We start from the raw sequence: 25,606 nt of genomic DNA, 5'->3' as shown, positions 1-25,606 counted from the left end.
ACCTGAGTCAACAGAAAGACAGACAGACATAGGGCACTTAGTGACAGTATAAGAGGCAGCATGGTCTGTTGCACCCTTCTGGGAGCAAGGAACACTGGAGTTCAAATCCTAGTGCTATCAGAGACTTTCTTTATGGCCTTGAACAAGTCATTCAATCTCTCCGGACCTCACTTCCCTCCTCTGTAAAATGGGGCTAACAATATTTATCTGCCTCACTGCATTTTTATGAAACTCAACTAATGTTTGTACAATGCTTTGAAGGTGCTAAGTGAAAAGTATTGTCACTATTATTAAAGTTTTAGCCATACTGGGGTATTTTTCTAATCTAAGCATCTTTGCTATTATGTGACTATGCTCCTTAAATTCCAGTGCGGAGGGGAATGACACAAACATTCTCGTTGTGGGGTAAAATATAGCAAAGTAATACAACATTTTTTTAATGTTTTTTTTTACATTTCTATAGATCCTTTCATTCCAAAAGTACTCCATAAATTATGTGCAAAGATCATTGCTGAAATGCACCCACCTCTGGGGCGGAGGGTAGCAGCCCAACAGATTACCAGTGCACAACATAGAGAAGGAAATTTTTGGCTCAGGAGATTGTGGCAAACCTCTTCACATACAAATAAGTGCCATAGATTTTTAACGTCCCAATGACAAGACCTTGTTTTTAACAATCTCCTTTGAAAGGTCTCTTGAGACCGTAAACTGGGCGACACTTTACACAAGAAGGAACAGATACATTGATCTTAATGGAATTTGAACCTTTGTTTTCAAATAATCTAGGTAATTTAAGGCTCATGCTTACACCACTAAATTAGACCAACACGGCAAAGTCCTCAACTAACCCAGGTGTTAAAAATCCAGGTGTCACTGTAACTACTTGTTAATCTACTGGTAAGGCAGTCTGATATATCCCTAAGTGTATGAGAGTCAGAGTATATCTTTAAGAAACATCCAATCTCGCAGCACTAACCTAATGGAAGTTCTGTATGCCTAGCCATGACAGAATATACAGCTGAGCTCACTTCTGGCCTAGTGACTATGCATGGACGCTGGGAGACAGGAGACCTAGGTTCTATTCTGACTCATTCTGTAACTTTTGGCAAATGTCTGCTGATTTTGGGTGCCTCAATTTCTGGAACTCCTCTTAAGGTTACTAAGGCCTGATATTCAGAGCTCCCATTGACTGCAGGTGCCTGTGCTCATTATATCTGGAAATCAGGCCTGACAGGTCTCAAGCTGGGTACTCAAACTTAGTGAATGCATGAAAATTTGAGCTTCAATTGACACTGTGCCTCAGTTTCTCCATTGTAAAATGATGATGTTACCAATCTTTGTAAAGAGCTTGGAGAGCTAGGGATGAAAAATAACTATGTAAGTGCAAAGTGTTGTTTAATTAGGGCCTTCCCCCCTGCTTGAGCCAAGCACAAAGGCAGGACTGTGCTCTTATGATTGCAGAGATTGTTCAGGGACAGGTAAATGTTTTTATCCCCATTTTACAGATGGGAAAACTGAGACAGAGACATGTTAAGTGTCTTGCTGCTAGTAACAGAGCTGGTTCTATTCGCCAACTGCAAGCTACAAATAATTTTCACTAGAATCAGCAGGAGTTATTTTAGTGGCTCATCTCATGTCTGTGGAGGGAGAATCCTGACTTCCAGCAATCCCCTTCTCCATCTCTGAATGCCCTTTGTATCATTAGACAATGCTGGCTCCAACAATATGTTATAGTTAAAGTTCCTTTGCCACTTACTTGAGCTTATCTGCTATGAAGATCACACGTCGCTCCAGCAGAAGGGAAGCAAAGATCCTGATGATCTGTCGTACACTGAGGCACTTGAATAGACATTCAAAGTCCACGTGTTCCAGACGTGAGTCCATCGGACGCCGAAGCTCTATCACCTGAATGCATTCAAAGAAATGTAAGTTAGTTTAACTGGTCAGGCTTCACTAGCTTTTCAGATGCCTTTCACCCATGCACAAGCCACATGGCGCTAACTGCCTCATTCCCTGTGCTGAGGAGATAGGGGACTTTCACTCTCACTCTCTCCTTTGCAGAGAGACTAAAAGGAGATGCATGCTCCAGAGCAGCATTCTATTGCACACCTCCTCACCAGGTTATGCTTGCAAATCTTATCTGCCTCCCAAAAAGAAACTCTTTGTGCATTAAATCAGCCCTCATTTGCTAGGATGAAATAGTCCTGCTTTATAAACATCCACTTTGAAAATGGGCAGCTCAACTGTGTCAGCAGCATACAGCAAAAACCGGAACCTGCAACTGTTTCTGGGGAGTGAGGATCAAGGCTTGAATGGCAACATCTGACAAGTTCCACTCTGTCTCGTTTCCATGCTGCACCCATCCCCTCGCATCTGAGCCCCTTTCCTCAGATTTATTAGGTTGATTTCTTCATCTAAGATTTTAACCTGTGGAATTGCATGATCCCTTTAACATCCAGCTCTGTGTGAGCCAGGTTTAGGCTGGGACTTCAAGGATGGTCGATAGAAAAACAGAGAAGGGTAAAAACACATAGAAGAGTGCAAAGGGAGGGAGAGAAAGAGCTAGAAGGGCAGAGCAGCAGCTGATGACCTACTGACATTTGGAGGAACTAGGGTAAACTCATTGGAAATGGACAGCTGCAAAATATTGCATATGACCAGACTTTACCAAAAAAGACCCCACTCCTTATACTCTACATAATATAGGTATTATTTTTTGTCAGATTAAGGCCTAGTTGAAATCTCAGAGAACACATGCCCAGGACCATAATCATCTCTTATACTATCCATCCTCCTGTGTGTCCTAAAGCCACCGCCAATGTATTGGTATAAAGTATTTTTATGCTTTCATACCTACAGTTCCAGATTCTATTAACATTATGGTATTCGTTTAAAACTGAATTAGCCCTTGTGAAATTGCTCCAAAACAACATTGCAGTTAGCAGCAGAGTGCAGGAGAGTGGAAACAAAATGGATTGATACCAGTTCTTTTGTGATGCCGTTGTGCTCAGGGACAGGACAGGAACAGTTAGGGTGACCAGATGTCCCGATTTTATAGGGACAGCCCCGATTTTTGGGTCTTTTTCTTATATAGGCTCCTATTACCCACCATACCCTGTCCCGATTTTTCACACTTGCTGTCTGGTCACCCTAGGAACAGTCAGAAGAAAATCACTGTCGCATCCATATTGTGCAGAGTCACATTTTGTGATTAGATTTTTTTAAGAAACCCAAAATATGCAAACAAATATTCTCCCACTGGAACACCACATATCCACCACCCTACCACTGCTGCAAAAATACCATTGTTGAGTGATTGTGTTTTCCTGACTGATACTACCGGTGGGGTAAATGCTAGCTCCCATTGCTTTACGTTTCATAAAGGTGACCAGTACTAAGAGTTAAAACATTTCTCAGCATGGTGACTGAAGGCTTGTTAAGTCATGTTAATGTGCCAAATCACTGGGAACTAGTTACTAAGGGCTAGTCTACACTGGCAGTGTTAAAGCATTGCTGCGGCAGCGCACTGTAGTCGCGGCAGAGCGCTGGGAGAGAGCACTCCCAGCGCTCTAAAAAAACCACCTCTCTGAGGGGAGTGGCTCCCAGTGCTGGGAGCACAGCTCCTAGCACGGATGCACTCTCTACACTGGCGCTTTACAGCGCCGAAACTTGCTGCACTCAGGGGTGTGTTTTCCCTGAGTGAGAAAGTTGCAGCGCTGTAAAGTGCCAGTGTAGACAAGCCCTTGGTTTTAATCTTGCTATGGGATGCTTTGCAAGTCACAAAACAGTTTTTATAAACACCACAGACATTTTCTGTGCTTGGTGAAGCCTTCTGCTTCTATCTGCTCTTCATGCAAGAATACAAGGTTTGTTTCCCAGTTAGTTGCTGTTTGCATCTATGCCAGAAGCATTACAGTGGAAGGGCCAAATTCTGTTCTCAAGTAAGCCAGTGCAATTTCACCTAAATCAATGGGATTGCACTTGTGTAACTGAGAACAAAGCTGAGCCTAATTAAAGTCTTTTTGATCTGCTGCCTGCTTTACTGTACTTGTTTGTTTCCATGTATTAAGGTTAGCATTATCAATATTTTTGCATGGAAGGGATCTGGTGCATGAGCTAAATGGGGCAGGACTACAGAGCCAGTTATCATATACATTAGCATCTAGAAAGCACCATGAAATCTTGCCTTTATTCCTAAAGTCAGCCCTTCAGAATTCCTTATGCTTTCCACAGTATGAGGATTGAAGACTTTAAATGTGCCTTACAGGGCACTTTTACAAGGAACCCCTTTTCGTTTCAGCCCAAAAGACATTATGGTGCAAACTGTAACACCACTGAAGTTACTGGCTTTAGGTCACTAGAAAATGTGATCTGATTTAAAAATAGGCAGAGAACTTGACAGTAAAATAGAACTCTAAGAAGAAAATCACCTTCTTTTTTCTATGCCATTCATTCAGACAAATTCTGTTCTCCATAATTCTACAGTTAGTCCATCCAAATAAATGAGTGGAGTTATTATGGATACACCAGGAGTACACAGCAGAATTTGACGCACCAAATGGGCAAACCCTCTAATTAAAAATGACTTTTTAGCCAACATACTAACATTGATATTCTCTAGTAGCCCACATCATGTACAATACTAGGTTTCTATTGGACTTTTACATCTTGCATTTTTAACTGGGTTTCTGTAACAAATACACACAGACACACACACACACACACACACTTTAAAAATCCATAAGATGTTTTATAAAGTCTGCTGTTCCAAATATAGGCCATTGCTTTGATGGTCAGGTAAATGACTATTTATTTCAAAACAATGATGTTTAAAACTGTCATCAAATGCTGCTGGTAAATTCTTTAGCCAATTCCATATCTCTGAACAATGACGGTCGTAATAACTTCTAAGTTCCTGATCTGGTGGAATACAGTCATAATGGAAAACACCTTATGGATGACTTCTAGCTTGCTAACACTGCAGTAAAGTTCAGCCACATCATAGCTCTTCTGTAAAATACACAAGAACTTGGAGTATGTTGGAATATTTTTATATTTTTTTATTATTCAACTTCCAGAGAACTAACAAACATATTAAAATATCTACCTCTTCATAAAACTGGTTTATAATAATCAAAGGGAATTATTGTTAATGGTAATTATGCTGCTGTTTTCCAGAACCCTCCCATGAAATTTCATGGTTCTCCCATCTTCATCTTTCTTTCTTTGGCTTCTTTTTATTATTTGTGGAGTAGGGGTATTAGGTTTTGGGTTTAAGGTTTGCAGTAGCCTTTTACCTCATTTCCAGCTCCAGGCAGAAAAGTCTTGACTTTGATTGTCTTTCCAGGTGCAGGAAAAGGAGACTCCATCAGACTCCTCATAAATGGATAAACCAGGGCAGCAGAGATGCCCCTTCTCCTTTCAACCTCATCCAGGATCTGATTCATCACAGTCCGATGTGAAAGAGAGAACATATCAGAACAACAACAACGTACATTCTAAAGCATCTTCTGTCCCCAACATGTACCAGACTACATGCCTAATTCTCCCCTTATGTGCACGTGTTCAATACCATTAATGTCACAGCAGAATCACAGGGGTTGCATGAGTGTAACTGAAGGCTGAATATGTAGAGAGATCGAGATCAAGATCGAGATCATTTCATCTATTGATAAAATGCAGCCACCTCTGGGATGGAGCACAGAAGGTATTCTGCGCCAGCCACACTTCAAAGCAGTTTTTAGAAAGGTAAGGAAGGAATAACTTATCCACTGGTAACTGTAGGGAGACTTCATAGAGGCAAAATGTGATTGGTAGAATTGGACTTTGGCCAGGACATCAGGGTTGACATCTTTGCTCTTAGGAAAAGTGAAATGGGATTCTGTGAGTGCAGGACCTCAGTTTAACATATTCAGATTGGGCGTACAGCATTTCCTGCTTCAGATTCTGAAATGAGGAGAGAGTGATCGCTTCACAATCCCTATGTTCAAAACAGAGCTGATCCCGAGTGGGTTTTGTGAAGCGTGCCCTACTCTTTACATTGGATGTCTGCACTAATGTCATTTTCCATTTGCCATGACACAGAATAGACAATTTAGCTGTATACTGAACAGATGGAACTCAGATAGATTCAGAGGATTGTTTTTTTCTTCTTCTTCCCATTTTATTCACACAGGCCGACATAAATTAGACCACAGCAAAGTTTTCCCATATTAAATAGAACATGATGCTGATAAACCTAAAGAAGAGGGGAAAGCAAGCTTTAAAGCAGTTAGTGGTTTGACCTGGAAGACTGATCTTTTAACCACTACTCATGAGCAATGGGCCACGCAATAGTTAGTCTGTCAAAGCCAGGCACTTTCCGTTGTTGCTGTTGGAAATGCTTTCCATTGAAACAGAATGTGAAAAGATACTTAACTATGAGCTGGAGAGTTACAATAATAGCTAAATGACCCCAAAAGCCAACAAAGGCACTAATTGGAGTATTGGCTCCCCGCCCTCTGCAACACTAATGGTGCGCATCTAACAAGTACTTGCAGCTCCCATTGAAGTCAATGAGAGTGGGGGCTGATCATAAAAGTTTATATTAATTTCATTCTGAAGGTAACTTGCTTGGGTGACAACCGCTCACACCAGATTAGAGAAGCTCCTTACTGAAGGTCAGCCCAGTGGCTAAGTAGTATTGATGTAATACTATTCCTTCTGTTCCCTTGGCTACATCTACACTTAAACCGCTAGAGCGGCACAGCTGTAGACCTTCTGTGTAGACACTCACTACAGCAATGGGAGATGTTCTCCCATTGCTGTAGTTAATCTACCTCCCTGAAAGATGGTAACAAGGTGACGGAAGAATTTGTCTGCTGACTTAGCACTGTCTACACTAGGGGTTAGGTTGCCTTAACTACGTTGTTCAGAAGCGTGGATTTTTCACATCCCTGAACAACATTCCTGGGTCAACTTAACTTTTTAGTGTAGACCCAGCTGTACTATCTCCTAGGCAAGCCTTTGTGCTGCTGCCAACACTGGTCTCCTTTTGTAGGTGCTAAGTGATTCTTTACATTGTTGGCATTATATGCTAAATATAAATTAAATTAGGTACAGTCAATTGAAAGCTGTTGGGGGGAGCGACTGTGTCATGTTATGGGTTTGGACAATGCCTAGTCTAGTGGGGCACTGACCCTGACTGTCAGCACAATACAAATAATATATTTTTAAAATGAAGAAAGTTTGGACAAAGACATGTCATGAGTCTAAAAATGGACAAAAACATCTGCATGACTGCATGCACTGGCTGAGTTTGGAAGCGAGGAAATCTGTGGTTCTCAAATCTGTCTTTAAATAGATATCGCCTCAGTGCACAAAGAAGGCTCCAAAGGGAATTAAAATAATGCAGATAATCAAAAACAAAGGGCTTTTTCTGCTTCTCAGCTAAGTAATGTACAAGATTTAATATCTCAGTAGTCTCTCCCATCACGTTTTTATATGAAGGCTGCAGTTTCCTGTTTTGTCTACTTATGCTTAAGTGTACCATCATGATAACTTTCCTCTTTCCCATTAGTTTTACCAATCCGGGCACCTTGGTTTCGCTTTTACAAACTAGGAAAAAGGGATGTTCTCACTGTCTCTTAAGAATCTCAGTCTGCACCAGGAACAAATCTGTTCTACAAACTGGTACTACAAACTGACTCCCTCACCCATTTAAGAGCTGATTCAGGGCTGTAGTACTCCGTCTTGCCAGGTGCTGAATACCTTCAATTCAAACTCACATTAGTGGGAGTTGAGTCTGTGATCTTCAACTAAGACTAGTTATTTCTGTGTGAACCAGACACAATGGCCCAGGGATCACATTAGCAGGAAGAAGTGAGTAGCTCTTTCCTAACAGTGGGCCCGGCCTACAAATTCAATGGGAGTTCTACCCACACCAGGAATAAGAACTTCTGCATTAGGCCAAATGTCCCTAATGTCACCAGTGTTCACCTTCTTCCTTTCCATGATCACCTGGGAATCACTCCTATTGAAGCAGCAAAGAGTCCTGTGGCACCTTATAGACTAACAGATGTATTGGAGCATGAGTTTTCGTGGGTGACATGCATCCGACGAAGTGGGTATTCACCCACGAGAGTTCATGCTCCAATATGTCTGTTAGTCTATAAGGTGCCACAGGACTTTTTGCTGCTTTTACAGATCCAGACTAACATTGCTACCCCTCTGATACTTGACTCCTATTGAAGCCAATGGAACTTTACCAGTGTAAAACTAGTACAAGTGAGAAAAAAACAACAGACCCTTACTACAATTTAACTATATGGCTGATAAGGAGGAAACTGACATTTGGGGTAAACTTTTCAGCCAGCCACTAAGTGAGCACATTAAAATGATATGCAAGCTCACATAAATGAAATTATTTGCATATGTCAATCAGGTAATTTCATATATGACTAGCTAATTTGCATCAAATGCTCATTTACATGAGCAAATGCAAGGTTTGGGCACTAATGTGCAAACAGAATTTTTGCAATTCTGGCCCATCTCTGGTATTTTCTGGCATAAACTGTCCACTCTGTGGACCTGCGCACACTTCATGTCTTCATCTTGACTGATATTTTTGGCTAGTGTGGTGGCAGCAAGGTATTGTAATGTTCAATTTTGTAATATCTGCTTTATCTTTTCCCCCCAAAAAACCTCAGAGAACTAGGCCATCATCAAAGTTAGATAGCAACATCAAAGAGAAGGAAGAGTGTCATGACATCTCTGTATCATTAGCTTCCACAATCTTTTTGTTACCTCTATTCACCACGTTCCAGCATGGTGTTTCTGCATCAGTTGCAATCATCTTTAGACAGACACCGGTTATGTCAAGAGGCTATTGGAACAACTCTTTGGTTTGACCTTTTATATGACGTCATAAGTAGGACTGGTATTAACTACTTTCATCTGATTTTTTAAAGCTTGATTCATGTTAATCAAAGTTTTATCCTGAGAAGCTCAAAACATGCTTATATGGAAGATAACATTCTATATGAGCAGATCATGTGAATTACATAAAATGTCATGATTTTATCAAACCCAAAACCTAACCTCACAACCAAAAACTAGCCAATTTTATTCAGTAAATAAAATAAATAAATAAATATTAATTTGGTCTTAAGTTCTGTGAAACTCCCGTAGGTCTAACTGCCAAAGTGATAAGTTCCTTGCAAACAGACATATCATTTACTCAACACTATATTCACATATGAGCTGAAAGGTCTAAATTGTGTGACATGCTACCAGGGATTGTATAAGAGGGGGGAAAAAAGGTATTCACTCAAAGTCAGAAATGTCATTGTCCTCTCACAAATCACACTAAAATCCTGGTTGGTACGGCTCTATCACAGTTAAATGCTCACTAGTTGCACAGGACGTGCCCTTGGATGTTAGAGGCACTATATTGGCAGCAGCCTGGACATTTCAAACTCTAATCAACCAAGAAAAATATTTTTGATTGCTTTGTTTTATTTGAATATCCTTTTGTTGAATGTAAAAAGAATGTTTATGGTACTGGAACACATTCTGAGTCAGCTGCTTTGACTATCAAATGCCTCAGCCTTACTTCAGTGTTTAATCAGCCTGAATAAGCTGTTTATTGTCTTGCAACTTCTGTACTAGGAACTTTATTCCTTAAGTAAGTCAGATCAAAGTATGATGCAACTTTGGTGTCACATTTGTTCCTTCTAATTAGATCAGGGATCAGCAACCTTTCAGAAGTGGTGTGCCGAGTCTTCATTTATTCACTCTGATTTAAGGTTTTGTGTGCCAGTAATACATTTTAACGTTTTTAGAAGGTCTCTTTCTAGAAGTCTATAATATAGAACTAAACTATTGTTGTAAATAAAGTAAATAAGGTTTTTAAAATGTTTAAGAAGCTTCATTTAAAATTAAATTAAAATGCAGAGTCCCCCGGACCAGTGGCCAGGATCCGGGCAGTGTGAGTGCCACTGAAAATCAGCTTGTGTGTCGCCTTTGGCATGCGTGCCATAGGTTGCCTACCCCTGAATTAGATTATTATTGTTGTTAACTTCTTGTGATGGAAATATCCCACTATAATAGAATCCACTTATGGAATAATCTTGATTCTTGACCTCATTACTCCAGTGGGGGAGTACTGGCGTAAAAGTGGTATTGGCCCATCATTTCAAACATGCATGCCAAGAATTACAGGTCAGCAGAGAATAGTTTTAGAAAACAATGGAAAAAAGCCTCAGGCAGCCAATGCATACGAACACCCAGATGTTTTTCAAATCAAGATTTGCTTCAGACACAGAAGCAATAAGACATGCTTTGATGTACCCAATAATAATGAAATGTCTAAAGGTAAAATACTGTTGCTGCCCATCAAATGAAAAAATTTTGCGTGTTTAGTTCATTAATATAGACATTTCTCAGTGAGTAGTCAAATTAAGTGAAATATTGGGGGGAAGGGAAAAGGAAACTTACCTTGGAAAATAAGTCAAAGCAACCCAGCCGGCTGATGACACAATATACTTCAGGTAGGCGTGGACCTTTTCCACTTGGCTGATAACAGTGAAAGAGAGACTGAAATTACTTCTTAATTTTGAGCCACAAGAAAATACACTTATATAGCACAATGGCTTGGCTATTATGCTAAATCTTTTGTTATCCATTTCTCCACCAAAATAGTTACTCTTGAAAAAGCATTATATTCCTTCCATAAGGCAGGAAACTAAAAGGCATCAAGAATGCTTATCCACTTTGGAAATCACAAGGCATCGGAGCTGTTCTCCGATATCATTCCAACTCGCAGCCATACAGCACAGTTACAGATGGCTGTAACTCGTGTCTCAGCAATTGCTCCCCTTTATTCCTGAGGCAGGAGGAAGAGTGGGGCTGCACAAGGGCTGGGTACCTGCAGGAAAGGATGAGAATGGGAAGGCTAGGGGAAGGTTTAATGGTCATTTTTGTTCCCCAATCACATCACAATGGTCAAAGACTGCTTAACTCAAGACTAGTACGATCAGAGAGCTAAACAAAGATGTGCAAGACCTAAATCCAATAGGGTTTTCATTTAGATCCTCCACATTAGTTGGGGGCTACTTATTTGCACATGTAAAAAATGTGCAAAATTTGAATAATATAAACAGTTAAAAGTGAAAATTATGCTTGACACACAAAAACAAATGAACAAATGAAAGCTACCTAGAGAATTTGACGTACATTCCCCTCTTGAAGACAACTAGAGATGTATTCGTAATAGGCCTCATCCTCCAATAGTGTAAATTGCCATTGGCTCCACTGAGCTGAACACAATGTATCCTCCACATATAGTGCTGAATTGTGGCATTTAGCCACAGCTCTGCACTGGGGGCAATGTAGAATCACCCCAGCAGGAGCATTGGTAAGAGTCGTATTTAAGACTGATGCAATGCCCCTAAAACAGTCTGATGGCACAGGCGAAGAAAAAGAAGCATCCTTCACCGGGCAAAATCTAACTCTTAGGGGTGAGCTATTCTCAAGTACTCAGCATTGAGCTAACTCTGTTCCCACTGAAGCCAATGGCCGGTGCTCGGAGTCAGCCTAATTCTGCTCCCATTGAAATCACTGGCTCCAATCTGAGTTAGGCTAGTGCTGAGCACTTTGGAAAATCCCATCTGAGTGGGAGTGAGTTCCCTGGGACAGAGACCAAGTCTTCCTTTGTCCCTCAGACTGTGCCAAGCACACTGTCAATATTTAAATAACAAACAGCTGCAATGTACAGGGCATGTGCAGTGGCTTTCCATTACATTTTTAACATGCCGAATTCCAGTTCTGCTATCATCTAGTTTGAGGTTGAGCAATTAAACCGACCCAGAGAGATATTTTGCTGATTTCAGGGACAAACAGAAAGGCAGCAGAAATTAAAAGAAATCAGGAGTTTCCCTTTTTTTCTTTGTATTTCTTCCCTCTCCTCCACCCCACCCCCGCCCCAGGTTAAATTTGTTGTCACTGAACAATAAAATAGTACTAATCACAGAAGCCTTAATTTCACCCAGAAAAATGTTGAGGACCATTCTTCATGGACAATGGATGTTGGGCAGATCTACTGAGTACTTATGGTCCAGATTCAGGAACAGGATCTTACTAAACTGGGTGACTGGGCTACAACACGGCAGATGAAATTCAGTGTCAATTAGTTTAAAGTAACGCACATCGGAAAAAATAAGCCCAACTATACATACAAAATGATTGAGTCTAAATTAGCCGTTACCACTCAACAAAGAGATTTTGGAGTTATTGTGGATAGTTCTCTGAAAACTGTGTGCAACAGCAGGCAAAAAAGCTAATAGAATGTTAGGAACCATTAGGAAAGGGATAGATAATAAGACAGAAAATATAATGTCACTATATTAATCCATGTTACGCCCACACCTTGAACATTGAGTGCAGTTCTGGTCACCCCATCTCAAAAAAGATATATTAGAATTGGAAAAGGCACTAAGAGGGTGAGGGGGAGAAATGATTAGGGGTACATAACAGCTTCCATACAAGGAGATATTAAAAAGGCTGGCACTGTTCAGCTTAGAAAAGAGACAACTAAGGGGGAATATCACAGAGGACTATAAAATCATGGTTAGTATAGAGAAAGTGAATAGAAAAGTTATTTACCCCTTTATATAACACAAGAATCATGGGTTATCCAATTAAATTAATGGGCAGAAGATTTAAAACAAACATATACAGTCAATCTGTGGAACTCATTGCCAGGGGATGCTATGAAGGCCAAAAATATAACTGAGTTCAAAAAAGAATTCTATAAGTTATTAGAGGAAAGGCCAATCAATGGCTATTAGCCAAGATGCTCAGGATGCAACTCCATGCTCCAAGTGTCCCTAACCTCTAACTGCCAGAAGTTGGGACTGGACGACAGGGTATGGATCACTTGAAATGGCCCCGTTCTAGTCATTCCCTCCGAAGCGTCTGGCACTGGTCACTGTCGGAAGACAGGATACTGGGCTAGATGGACCGTTGGTTTGACCTAGTATGGCTGTGCTTATGTATCCCTATTCAGGAAAACACTTACGCATGTGCTTAAGAGTTTTCCTGAATCACCACCCATGGGAAATCAGAGACCTGATCCAAAATCCACTGATGTTAGTGGGAAGACTCCCATTGCAAAGGGCATTGGATCAGGTCCCAGACTACCAGAATGTCATCCACAGTCACCTGTATTTGCTACCGCCCTGCAGAGGGACAGCAGGTCTGCAGATGGAAATGCCTTGAACGGTATACTAGCCGTTCTCCTTTTTCCATTGAGCACAGAACCATGACCAAAAGGAAGTCTCTGAACTCAACAAAAGTCACCTTTCAATGGATCAGTTGGCATGACGTGCTATTGAGATAAAACACAGGGACTGCCCCAGAGCTGACATTACTGCAGGAATTCCTGTCTCTCCTTGTCTAGGAACTGCAAACACCCTGCACCAACCCACTGCAGACATGCTACCAAACTACTTTGCCCTGCCATTAAAGAATTCTGAGTAGGATCTCAGACAGTGAGTCTAGTTCTCTGTTGCCCCGCACCTTGTGGAGTCTTTCTGCCTGTGCAAAATGAATGAAAAGCAGGTGTAACACACCAACACTCTGACTTGGTATCATTTTACACCCACTTTGCCCAGCTCTGTAAGATGGAAAACAGTGGAAGAATCAGCCCTATGTCATAATTTCTTTTTTTGCTTTTGCTTACTTTTATATTTAATCAAAGTGAATAATGATCTCTCCCCTTTTACCATAATAAGTTGGTGGTATTTAGTGTCAGTGTCTCGTCATTAGACTATGAGGATTATGCAAGTTGTTTCCACAAAGTGGGTTTATCATTTACATGCCATGCAGAGCTGATTCGGAAGAAGCTGGAGGACGTCCGGCTGTGTTTTTTAAATCTGAGAATCGCTGGGACAGTTAGCAGGTGCTTGTGCTGTTATAATAAAGACCATGAAAAAATGCTGCACTTAAGTGAACACAGATGAGTGTATTTCTGAATCCAAACCTGCTCACCACACGTCACATCTCTGAAAACAGCAGAATCCTTTTTTGTCCATATTAGGTATAAAACCCTTTCTAAAGGCATTGAGTGATTATATCAAGCATGTGGGATTTTGGTTAAAATCATTGTGTCAAATCTGCAGGAATGCCGAAGTCATGCCAGGACTCTTGGACAGCTACCAGCCAAGAGCTGTCTTACTGAGTGCCAGTAAAAACATCACATTCTTGGGTCATCTATAAGACCAGAAACAATAACCACGCAGTTTATTCAAAGACCCTGCCCTATGAAATATTATTCCCTACAAATACCTTAAAGGTTACATGTCACTGAGTTTATGAGTGCTAGGCATCTTTCCTGCTCATATTCATTATACATGATTTCCTTGTATTTTAGGGATTTCTCTTTGCCAATAGCAGTGCCTCCTCGGTACATGCAAATCATCACGAAGAGCAAAAGAGCAAACGTCTCAGGCTGGGGAGGCTCTCAGGGGCTGGAATCCTGAAGTGAAATGATTTACTCCTAAAGTCAGGAGTTTGTAAAAACCAGGCATTAACCTGCATGATCCTGTATCAGCAGGTCTCCCTGGCTGAAACTGTCCCTCTGGCTGCAGCTTCACATAAGAGAAACAGCACTTGCTTCTCATACTGTACTTTGTTAATTCCCCAGGAAAATGTTGTGAGCATGTGTATTACACCTAACCCTCCGTGGCCATTCACATCTGGGCTTGGTTTTCACTTTGCATCAATGGTGGCTTCTGCCCCCTAGGGATGGGTCCAATCCTGGGAAAGACAGATGGTGTTTGCACCACTATCCAGCCTCAGTGGTTCCAGAGAGGATGGCAGCTTTAATCTGCACATGGAACTCGGCCACTGGAGGTGCTGAATCGACCTATCTGGACAGCCTGCCCAGGCCCACTCTGAGGTCGGTAAGTGTTACATACGGACTGTGGGGAGCTGAGAACAGTATGAGTGCCACCGCATAGCTCCTACACTGCGGGGAGAACTAACATAGAGGCAACATATTACGCCAGTTCTATTCCAGCTGGAAAGACCCCCTTCATCGGTGTATTTCCCAGGACTATTTTTGCTTTATCCTGGCAGAACAAGATAAAGGCTAATATCAAATGACCTGACCTAAGGAGTTTGCAAGGGACACCCTCATAGTCAACCTGTGGAACTCGTCACCAGGGGATGTTGTGAAGGCCAAAAGTATGGCCATTCTTATATTCTTCTCCTGGCCCCACATCACAGTCAGGTGACTGGCGGATAGGTATAAACTGTTGACAACACGGCCTGCTGCTTAATACCCCACTGCTACATCCAAGCCCCTTTCTGAGTATGGGGCTGTTGGGTAAGGGGCAGCTGGGAGTCAGCTTGCATGCAGAGCATATACTGCCCACTTCCTTGAGGAAAGGGGGAATGAAGCACTTGGAGTTTTTTGTTTTTGTAGGGCCAAGTACATTCTCAGTCTTCCTCCAGCCTTGCTTGCAGGAATTCTAATTAGTCTCACAGACAATAGGGCACTGATTCCCAGGAGGATGAAAATAAACCACCACGAATTGAGCTGTGAAACAGAAGGGTGAGGATCAGCACCAGGGAGATTCTGCTAGTTTCTTGGCCAGCACAAAGACTGAAGCAGCCTTGCTGCACAGTGTTTACCCTGGACTTTGCTGATGCAAACCCTGCTTTCATCTCTACACCTCTACCCCAATATAACGCTGTCCTCGGGAGCCAAAAAAATCTTACCGCATTATAGGTGAAACCGCGTTATGTCAAACTTGCTTTGATCCGCAGGAGCGCGCAGCCCTGCCCCCCTGGAGCACTGCTTTACCGCGTTCTATCTGAATTCGTGCTATATCGGGTCGCATTATATCGGGGTAGAGGTGTATTTTGAGATTAAGTCTAAGGGAAACCGTGGCTCTTTATGCTAAAAAGGAGCCTTTTCCCCTATTGTTGCTCACACCTTCTTGTCAACTGTTTGAAATGGGCCATCCTGATTATCACTACAAAAGTTTTTTTTCTCCTGCTGATAATAGCCCACCTTAATTGATTAGTCTTCTTAGAGTTGGTATGGCAACACCCATTTTTTCATGTTCTCTGTGTATATATATCTTCCTACTGTATTTTCCACTGCATGCATCTGATGAAGTGGGTTTTAGCCCACGAAAGCTTATGCCCAAATAAATTTGTTAGTCTCTAAGGTGCCACAAGTACTCCTTGTTCTTTTTGTTTTAAAAAAGACCTTCTTTCCTAGGAGCTTGAAATCTAGCTGAGCTATTCAGAGTCTCTTGTCTAATCTACCATCTCACTGCCTGGCCATTCTCTCACACACACGTATGCACCTACTTTAAAAGTAAGGCAAAAAGCTGGGAGAAAGTGAGACCAGCTGTTCAAATTAATAATTTAGTTGTCTGGATTAGTAAAGACACCAAAATGGGCAGGAAGCTCCCTTCGTCCTCTGACTCCTTTTTGAGAATTTCAGACTCCCATAATATACTGGGGAATGCCAGTTGCTCCATAGCACTTTCACTTCAGAAGGCCTGAAGCAACAGGACTAATGGAGAGTTTCTGCATTCCTCTGCTCCTCCATAGGGGTGTGGCACAGGCCCAGCAAATTGGTAGGAAAGGGAAGGGTGCATCATGGCCCCACACCCAAGCTCAAAGAAGCAGGAATGGAGCAAAGGGCCTCCTGGAAAAAGACACTTCCTGAAATGGGAGAAAGGAAGAAAAGGCGACCTGTTAGCCATCACCTCAAGATCCCCAATAGGCCAGTGGGTATTGCTAGCAAGAAGAGATTGTGAGGGAGAAGTGAAAGATTGCTATGGATTGTGTGAGAAGGGAACACCATAGAGATGAAGCAGAGGGCATGCTGTGTGGGGAAGGAGGGTTGCATGGCTTCCTGGGACCTGCCAAATACATGGATTCGCTTTGGATTGGCATCTGACGTTTCGGATTCCCAATGAGCCCAATCAAAGCCATTGGAGCTTTAGCCACAATTAGTTCTAACTAAAATGATGACAGATCTTTGACTACAGGAATGTATCACTGGGATATTCTGCAAAAGAGACATCAGATTAGACTTTGGTACAACACTGCAGTGTAGACAGCAGGTCAGGTCATATGCTTTCACAGTACGCATTCACTCTTGCAGCAGATTGGAAATTGTACTTTGTTTTAATCCCACCTGTCTTTGGGGTTGTTTTGAAACTGGAGCAATCAAGGGATGCATCCCCAAGCCAAAATTCAAACAGGATGTCAGGATGAGGGAGGGAGAGGCTCTGGAATGAAGGGTGGTCCTGTCCTATCAACAATATAAACTTTCAAAAACATATTCCAGAGAAATCTCCCCATGTATTTCCTCTGCTGGGTTCTGATGTACAGCAGCATACAAGCTGCGTGTGTGAATGAACCAAACAAAGGGTGCGTGGAAGGGAGGATGGTGCCAAAAGGGATGGAGAATCTGCCTGCCATCATTCTGCTGCATAAATTAGATGAGGTTTGACAGTTTCTTTTTTAACAGCAGGGCCCCTTTCTTTGGAGGTCTGCTCAGATCTGCTGCTGGTTTGGTTTAAAGGCTGAGAGCATTAGAAAAACAGAATGTGAAGCAGGCTTACAGCAAAGAGCTCAGCCAGCAGCTTGTGCGTCAGATCCGATTTTTGTTGTTTCTCTTGAGCCCAGCCCAGTGTACTCATAGCCCCTCAGCTGCACAGGCTCTGGCCCCTCCAGCAGGCCAATGTGTTCAGAACTAGAGAGGGGTCTCAACCAAAGCCGAGGAGCAGAATGCACCAAACGTCGGAGTTTAGAATTAGAATCTGGATCCAGAGCCACATTTTATGACAGGCCCCCACCTCTCCTACAAACACCCTCCCAACATGAGGGAAAGGGGTGTGGAATGGAGTGTGACTTGGGGATCTGGGTCCAAATGATTTTGCTGGTGTTCTTCTCTAATCATTGAATAAGACTCTTTGCTACAGAAGATCAACATGGATTTTTAAAGCCAGCACACAGGGTATCTGCAGAGCTGTCAAGAAGGCTGGGGGAGGAAAGTTCCTGCCAATGAACTCTCTGTGGATCCATCTTCAGGCTGCAGCCCACAAGAGTCACTCCAGGACCACAGTAAACTCCCCCGTGTGGCCCCATCAGGTGGCGAGATGAACCAGACTCACCTATAGGCCATTTTTCTTATTTTATTGTAAATACTTTGTGTTGGGGCTCCCTGCTCCATTCCCTGATTGCTAGAGCGTGGTTGTCTCAGCCCATGCCCTCAACTGGAGAGTCCTGGAAGTGCGGCTTTCCCTCAGAGGGGAAGGAGAAACAGAAACTTTGACCCATGGGGCTGTTTTCTCCTTTTCAAAAGGATGAAGATGCCCTTCAGGGAGATCAGGACTTGTGGTTTATTTTAAGAACTCAACTTTTCTGGAGGTCAGATAGGACAGGAACCCACACGCAGGTGTCTAGCACAATGGGGTCCTGCCCAGAGCTGGGGTTCCTAGGCGTTACAATAGGACAATCAATAATAATCATAAAAATATGGTGATTGGCTGAGACTATGTTTCTGGGATGGATATGGTCCTGGGATATCATATCATTCAATACAACCCAGCCTGTGAAGAACTACAACCCCTCAGCCTAAGGAGTAGCTTCTGCAGCAGCACAGCCAGAGATGTCTGTGGAGATGACATGGAACTGTAGTTAAGATGCTGTGTTCTCTTGGATAGTTTACTGCTGTGACTCTCCTTGGAGTGCCACTGGGAAAGGGCAGCTTGAAAGGTCCAGCCAGCATTCCCTAAGAGTGAAGCACAGGCTTCCTAGGAGATGCATTGACTCAATCCATCTGCCACAGCACATGGTCCTGCTGGCTCTACCCACTTTCTGGTCTTCACAACAAAGATTTGGCAAATTTTCCACCACTAGGGGATTCTGCCAGCAGAACCGAGATGAAAGCCAGGAGAAAGTGAGACCCTTTGAGTGTATCTGCACTGCAGCTGGGAGCAGCTTCCTAGCTCGGGTTCACTGACTTGCAATAGCTCACCTCAAGATAGTGGACTCAAAATAGCAGTGTGGATGTTGTGCTACTGGTAGAGGCTTGAGCTAGCCAAGCAAGCTCAGACTCGGGGGGTTGGGTGGGTGGGTCTGAGTTTAGGTGGCTAACCCAAATCTCTGTTGGTGCCACAACAGCCACACTGCCATTTTTAGTGTGTTAGCTTGAGCTGAGCTAGCAAGTGTCTGTGTACCTGAACTGGGAGGCTTGCTCCCAGCTGCAATGTAGACACACTCAGACTTTAAGGGGCTGATTCTCCACTGCCTGGCACCTGTGGAAAGTGGGTTCAAAATCTACCAGTTTGGAACTCTCCATTCACTCACACCTGCAATAGCATTTCATACCCATGTTACACGCACTTTGTCCAGGCATAAATAGCTACGCAGGTCGTCAAGAAACAGGGTCTAAATTCACACATTTTTATTCAGTACATGTTCTAGGTACTACAGCAAGATAACAAAAAAGCCAGCCAAGCAAAAACAAAAACCAGGTACAAATACTGTGTACAGTGAACAGGCTGCTATTTAATATAGCTTTGACAAAAGCCAATTATATGAGACAAAGTTAATCATTAGTGCAAAACTGAAACTGACACTCTCTTGGGTTATTACAAGGGATAATGTACTAACCATACTAAAACAGGTAAGGGGTAATGTGACTGATATAAATAAGACACTTTCTTTTACCTCAAATGGAAATTCTCATATCAGATCACTAAGAAGACTGTTACCATGGTTGTCTTAGATGTATCAGGTTTTAATTGGAAAATGTCTTACTGTATTTAGAACACTGTTTGTTATGGTACAATAGGTTACATTCCACTCTAATCCTGTTTTTAAATGAAACAATGTAATATAAATATATGTAAAATGGATACACTGTAGGACTTTGTTGTACAAACAAAATATAATCATTACTGTATCCCTTGAGGTGCTTTTGCAGGAGGCTTTTATCAGAAAATCCTGGAAAAAATCTAAGGCAAAATAAAATAAAATAAATAGAGCAGTTCAGATGACCATGTCCCAAAATAAAACAGTCTTAAAAATGCCTGGTAATAAAAGACACAATTATCTCACAAATAAAGACCCCCCAGAAATTAAGACACAAAAAATAGGATCATAGGAACTATCATGCTGGATCAGATCCGTGGTCCAGGTAGTTTGGCAGCGACTACTAACAGATGCTTCAGCCAAAGGTCCAAGAAACCCCATAATTGACAATTATGGAATAACCTGCCCATGAGGGAGGTTTCTCCTTAGCCTTTCTGGGCAGGTTACCTTATGTCCTAAAGCACACTTCCAGTGTTTCTTATAGTCGAACGAGGCGCATTACAGCCCAGTGCTCATACACATTGTAAGTCAGGTATTGTGGGTTTTAGAAAAATAGTGCTTATATTATTTGATACACTCTGCAGTTCTGAAGTGGATATAGGGCCTGACCCTGCACCTGCAACCCCTGTGCAGCAAGCCCTTCAACTCCTGCTTTCAAAAGTTGCTTGGAAAGTTTTGCAAACAAACGCTGAAATGGAATTAGACTAGAGAGCCAAAACTTGGCACATATATGGCACCTTCAGAGTTTGCCTGGTCCCTGTCACATGTACAAATCCCACATTTGCTTGTGCAAAATAGATCAGTGGGCACGTAACTGTGCAGCACAGGCTTTAAAGGCACCATTCTGGACTGTGTGTCACCTGAGGCAACACTACCCCCCAAATGTGCTGAGATTTGCAGTGGGGAGGAAGAGAAATCCTCCATAGAGTAGCAGTGGAACTGTGGGGTGAAGACTACTCTCCCCTAATGACCACAGCCTTTAGCACCGTCTCAACAAGATCTGTTTCCCCTTCTCCCGAGGCACAGGGATCCACTGGGCTGCTCCTGGTTGGCTCTGAGGACCTTCTAGGTAGCCACCAAAATCCCATCTCTCTATATATAGCTGACGGCACCAGTTTAACCACAGAGGCTTTCTGCACCCACAGCAGATGGTGCAGCATTTGCCCCATAATGATCAACTACTTCCCTGAAGAATTAATAACCTTTAGCCTACAGCATTTTACTTATACACCTCCATCCTGATATAACGCTGTCCTCGGGAGCCAAAAAATCTTACCGCATTATAGGTGAAACCGCGTTATATCGAACTTGCTTTGATCCGCCAGAGTGCGCAGCTTCCCCCTCCCCCCGCCCGATGCACTGCTTTACTGTGTTATATCCGAATTCGTGTTATATCGGGTCGCGTTATATTGGGGTAGAGGTGTATCTTCTACACACCCATCAATTTTTCATAAATTTCCTGTAAAACAGGTGCTGGCCTGCTGCTGATCTACAGAAACCACAGGCGCCTGTGCAGGCTGTTCCTCATGCGCTGGGTTAGAACTGATCAGTACATCACGAGTCACTTCTCCTTATATTATTTCAGAATGTCTGATCAGCAAAAGTAATCTCTCTTATTGTTTACCAGATCCAAGACAGGTTTCCACATGCCCTCCGGACATTCTAACTCATCCTGTGTTCTGTGTGATCTGCTCATTCAGATACAGCAATAGCTGCTAATGCTCTTCTGCTCTTGGTGGCTCAATGGCCTTCCAATGTCTAACATTATTATTTTGGCCACTGAACGTCTTTGTCATTCCGTGTATATTGTTTATGTTGTTCTAGCTTGTATGAGCAAGATATTCAAAAGTGCTCAGCTTTGGCCTAACTCTGCTCCCACCATTCATGTCAGAGGGAGCAGGTTTAGGCCAGTGCTGAGCACTTTGAAAATCCCAATCTATATTACTGGCTCTGGCATTTATCTTTTGTTTTCAGTCTTTTCAATCTGGACATGTCATTTAACATCAGCACTCCAGAGTCCACTGGCATCATCTGTTTAATTATTCATTCTGAATGATCCCTTAATATGTCAATATTTTAAAACATATGAGCAATCCCCCAGCATGTGTCTTTAACAACCTGTCATATTTGCACATCTTCAGCAATACTTACTATCACTTTATTCCATCCTATACACTCCGTGGTGAGTGTTGCAATCTAGTCAGCAGTCTGAAGCACAGCTCTTTGAATCTTTTTAAGCTTTGCATGGTGTCAAGTATCAGAGGGGTAGCCGTGTTAGTCTGGTTCTGTAAAAGCAGCAAAGAATCCTGTGGCACCTTATAGACTAACAGACGTTTTGCAGCATGAGCTTTCGTGGGTGAATACTACAAAGCTCATGCTGCAAAACGTCTGTTAGTCTATAAGGTGCCACAGGATTCTTTGCTGCTTTTTTAAGCTTTATATCTCACTCTGACACTTAGTGTTATAACCATAATATTCTTTCCACGATGCGCTTTCCCATATGCTTTTCAAGGATCTACACTGGTAATTCTCTAGATAATTCAAGTATGTTTAAATCTTCTATACTTATTTCCTGCATCAATTGTAGTAATGAGTTTACAAAATGCTTACTCTTGGGAAAAAAAAACCAAGCCTGAATCTTTCAGGACTGATTTTATACAGTGGCTCATCTGCAAATATTTACAAAAGTACTTTTTGTGCAGCTTTTATTTGTCCTTCAGATGATCAAATACTTTAAACATAGTGTCAGCATACATATCTTCCAGATTGCTTATCTCATTATTCTGCCAATTTCCCCAATATGCTGATTTCTCTCCTCAAGTAGGTGAAAGGGCATGTTGTTCAAGATCTCATATTTATTTTTTGCCGTATGGATTTGTAAAGTCTATAAATTTCTCCCCATAATGCAAAAGTGTGTAAAATGACTGGGTTAAATGTCTACTGGCAAGATAATTATGTTTTCCTCAATATATCATATTTTGGGCATATCAAATCCCAAACTAATCCAGGAGCTAATGCCTTGGATTTCCATAATCAAAAGTGAGATTTGTGCAAGATTATATACTTGTTGATACTTGCAGAAATGTGGTACTTTTAAACAACCTTTATTTTGTGGACTGAATAGTTTCCACAGTTTAATTTTAGCCAACTTTTCCTGAGAAGGCTTTGCTAAACTTATGAAATTATACATATTTACTTTTAAGTGGTAGCACATATGAAAAGTAATTGAATTGTCCTGCTGGCCTCCATCTTTATTTCATTTATTTGTTCCCATAAAGATATCTTCTGGGTGTCCCATTTATTCAACCTCTGATTCACTCCCCCAGCCATCCTCTCCCATACTAACCTGTCCTAGTTTCAGTGTAGCTTATGCCCTTTATTAGCCATAAACTTTTTCCCTTCTCATTTATATTCCATTGTGCTTCCCCCGTGTATTTTACACACCAAAAGGCGGGATATATAGGTGCCGTCCTTGGAAAATATTGCCCACAGAACTGACAAGCGCATTGCTTTTGTATTTATGTTACTGAAACTTTTACAAATACAGGGCCCAATGCTGTTCCCAACAGGAGCTTTGACACAGACATCAGCAAGAACAGGATCAGAGACACATGTATTGCAGAATGTCTATCAGCCAATGTCTCTATTAACTAAGAGCCAAATTATGCCTACCCTGCTTGGGTGCATTAGGAGGGGAGATGGGGCTCAGTGCAGAAAGCCCCTTTCCTCTATAGTATTCCTGTGTAGGAGGCACCCTTTTACAAGCCCAGCAACACTGATAGCGAAATTCACCCTTGTCCAGAGATCCAGCAAACGGCCTATGCACCAATGAAATTCCACTGAAGTTCTCAAAAGAGAGCTAGGCTGCTCTAAAATATGCTGGATCCATGTCAGCATAGAATCGGCCCAAGATAAAATACCACAACCCCACTCCCCCTTTGCAGTTCTAAATCGATTACTATATGATGAACTCAGGTGAAAGGACTGAAATGGAGGCTGACAACCTGGGTTCCCAAGTTCTAGTCATGGCACTGCATTAGCTTGTTGTGTGGCCATGGGCAAGTCACTTAACTCCTCTACTGCAATTTTCCTGATTCTGAAATGGGTGACAACCCTCATAGGGGTACTGAGGATTAATTAATTAATTAATTAATTAATGTTTGCACCGCACCTAGGAAATGAAAAGGGCTGTGAAAGAATTAGGCATGTTAGAAATACCACGAGAATAGCCTTCTTTGTGGTCGTATGGTATTTCTGCTTTTGGTTGAAACTGAAACCGGGTGCCAATGAAGGGGGGAAATTTTTGTGACCTTCTTGAAATATTTGGGTTCTCTTTCATTCAGACAAAGGTTTCTGACAATTCTTGTTGTATTTGACCTTGTTATCTTTCCAACTCTCGGAGTTCTGGGAACAGCTTTCCTTTTGGCCCACAAAAGACATGCTCACAACTATGCACTGCAATGTTGACTGACAATTGAATTTTGTGCTTGGAAAGAGCTCAAGTTGATGTACTCACCAGTAATCTTCTGCAATAACCAAACCTTCTGCTGCCATCTTCCCCAGTCAGCATGAAAGAGAAGGTCTCACTGTAATAAAGATTGTCCCAGATTTTATTGTTACGGTGGCAGGATTGTAGTGAGTTCCTAGGAAGAAGTGTTAATCTACCCTTTGAATACAGCTTTTGTTTTGCCTTCTTTTCAATTAGTGACTAGATTATTATGAAGTGCCTTGAGGTGCTTCCACGACAGATAAGTATTTCAAAATGGACACAGCATCGACAGATTTTCAAACTAGTCATTCTGGAGGGTTTTTTTGTGCTATGCAGGTGGTAGGATTTCTACCACATTGTTCCCTTTTGAACCCTAAGTATATAGGAGAGGTTTGAAGAACCAGAGCTAGCTTCTCACCTACAGCCAAAGAGCACCCAGCACAAGACTAGGGGGAATGCTAAGCTCACCTTCACACTCCTTGATCCTGGGATTACTGTGTGCACCAAGCATGGTTGCTCTGATTTATGCTGGTTTCAAATGGTCCCAAGGATCTGAAACCAGATGTGCGAATCCATGCACTGTAGAGATATCCTGACCACATCCTCTTTCCTTTGGCATCCATGATGCTGGCAGCCAAGACGAGGAGTGGTACTGAGCCTCTACACCAGCTCTAGATGACCAGAAGATCTCTGTTGCACTGGGGCAACCCTCCATGGTTGAAACATGTCAGAACTATGGCTGGATTCTAGCAGCAGTGAAGCACAAAAGTGTCCACACAGCACTTGAGGACCTGGCCATTCCACTTACAAAAGCATATAGCATCTAATTCTTATTTACACAAAGGCCTCTTTAGACTGCACTCAGGGGCAGCTCCTGGCCCCAACATGCCAAGCGCGTGCGTGGGGCGGCAAGCCGCAGGGGGCGCTCTGCTGGTGCCGCGAGGGTGGCAGGCAGGCTGCCTTCGGAGGCTTGCCTGCAGAGGGTCCGCTGGTCCCGCGGCTTCGGTGGACCTCCTGCAGGCAAGCCGCCGAAGGCAGCCTGCCTGCTGTGCTTAGGGCGGCAAAATGCCTAGAGCCGCCCCTGACTGCACTGGCAGTGTAAATGAGAATTGGGCCACGGTTTTAGCCCATATCTGACCATTTAAGCTTTTTTTCTCCCTCATTCAAAGTGCTTTGCTCTGGCTTCATAAAGCACAACAAAAACCCTAGCAATTTTCTTACCCTGGATAC

At 42.4% G+C, this 25,606-nt stretch overlaps 1 protein-coding gene across 9 annotated transcripts in view; it reads right to left on the bottom strand.

Annotated features, from left to right (window-relative positions):
• Positions 1 to 25,606, bottom strand: part of DENND2B (DENN domain containing 2B) — a 240,505-nt gene that overhangs the window by 52,396 nt on the left and 162,503 nt on the right. For all 9 annotated transcript variants that reach the window (XM_045014300.1, XM_045014298.1, XM_045014299.1 and 6 more), the window contains 4 exons: positions 24,404 to 24,473; positions 10,477 to 10,554; positions 5,298 to 5,438; positions 1,757 to 1,905 (listed from right to left, as the gene is read on the bottom strand). In XM_045014300.1, coding sequence (XP_044870235.1) covers positions 1,757 to 1,905; positions 5,298 to 5,438; positions 10,477 to 10,554; positions 24,404 to 24,473 — 438 coding nt within the window. The remainder of the gene's footprint in view (positions 1 to 1,756; positions 1,906 to 5,297; positions 5,439 to 10,476; positions 10,555 to 24,403; positions 24,474 to 25,606) is intronic.

The sequence above is a fragment of the Mauremys mutica genome, chromosome 4 (assembly GCF_020497125.1).
Source record: "Mauremys mutica isolate MM-2020 ecotype Southern chromosome 4, ASM2049712v1, whole genome shotgun sequence".
Lineage (NCBI taxonomy): Eukaryota > Metazoa > Chordata > Testudines > Geoemydidae > Mauremys > Mauremys mutica.
Note: the sequence above shows the minus strand (reverse complement) of the source record. Positions and strands in the feature narration are given on the sequence as shown.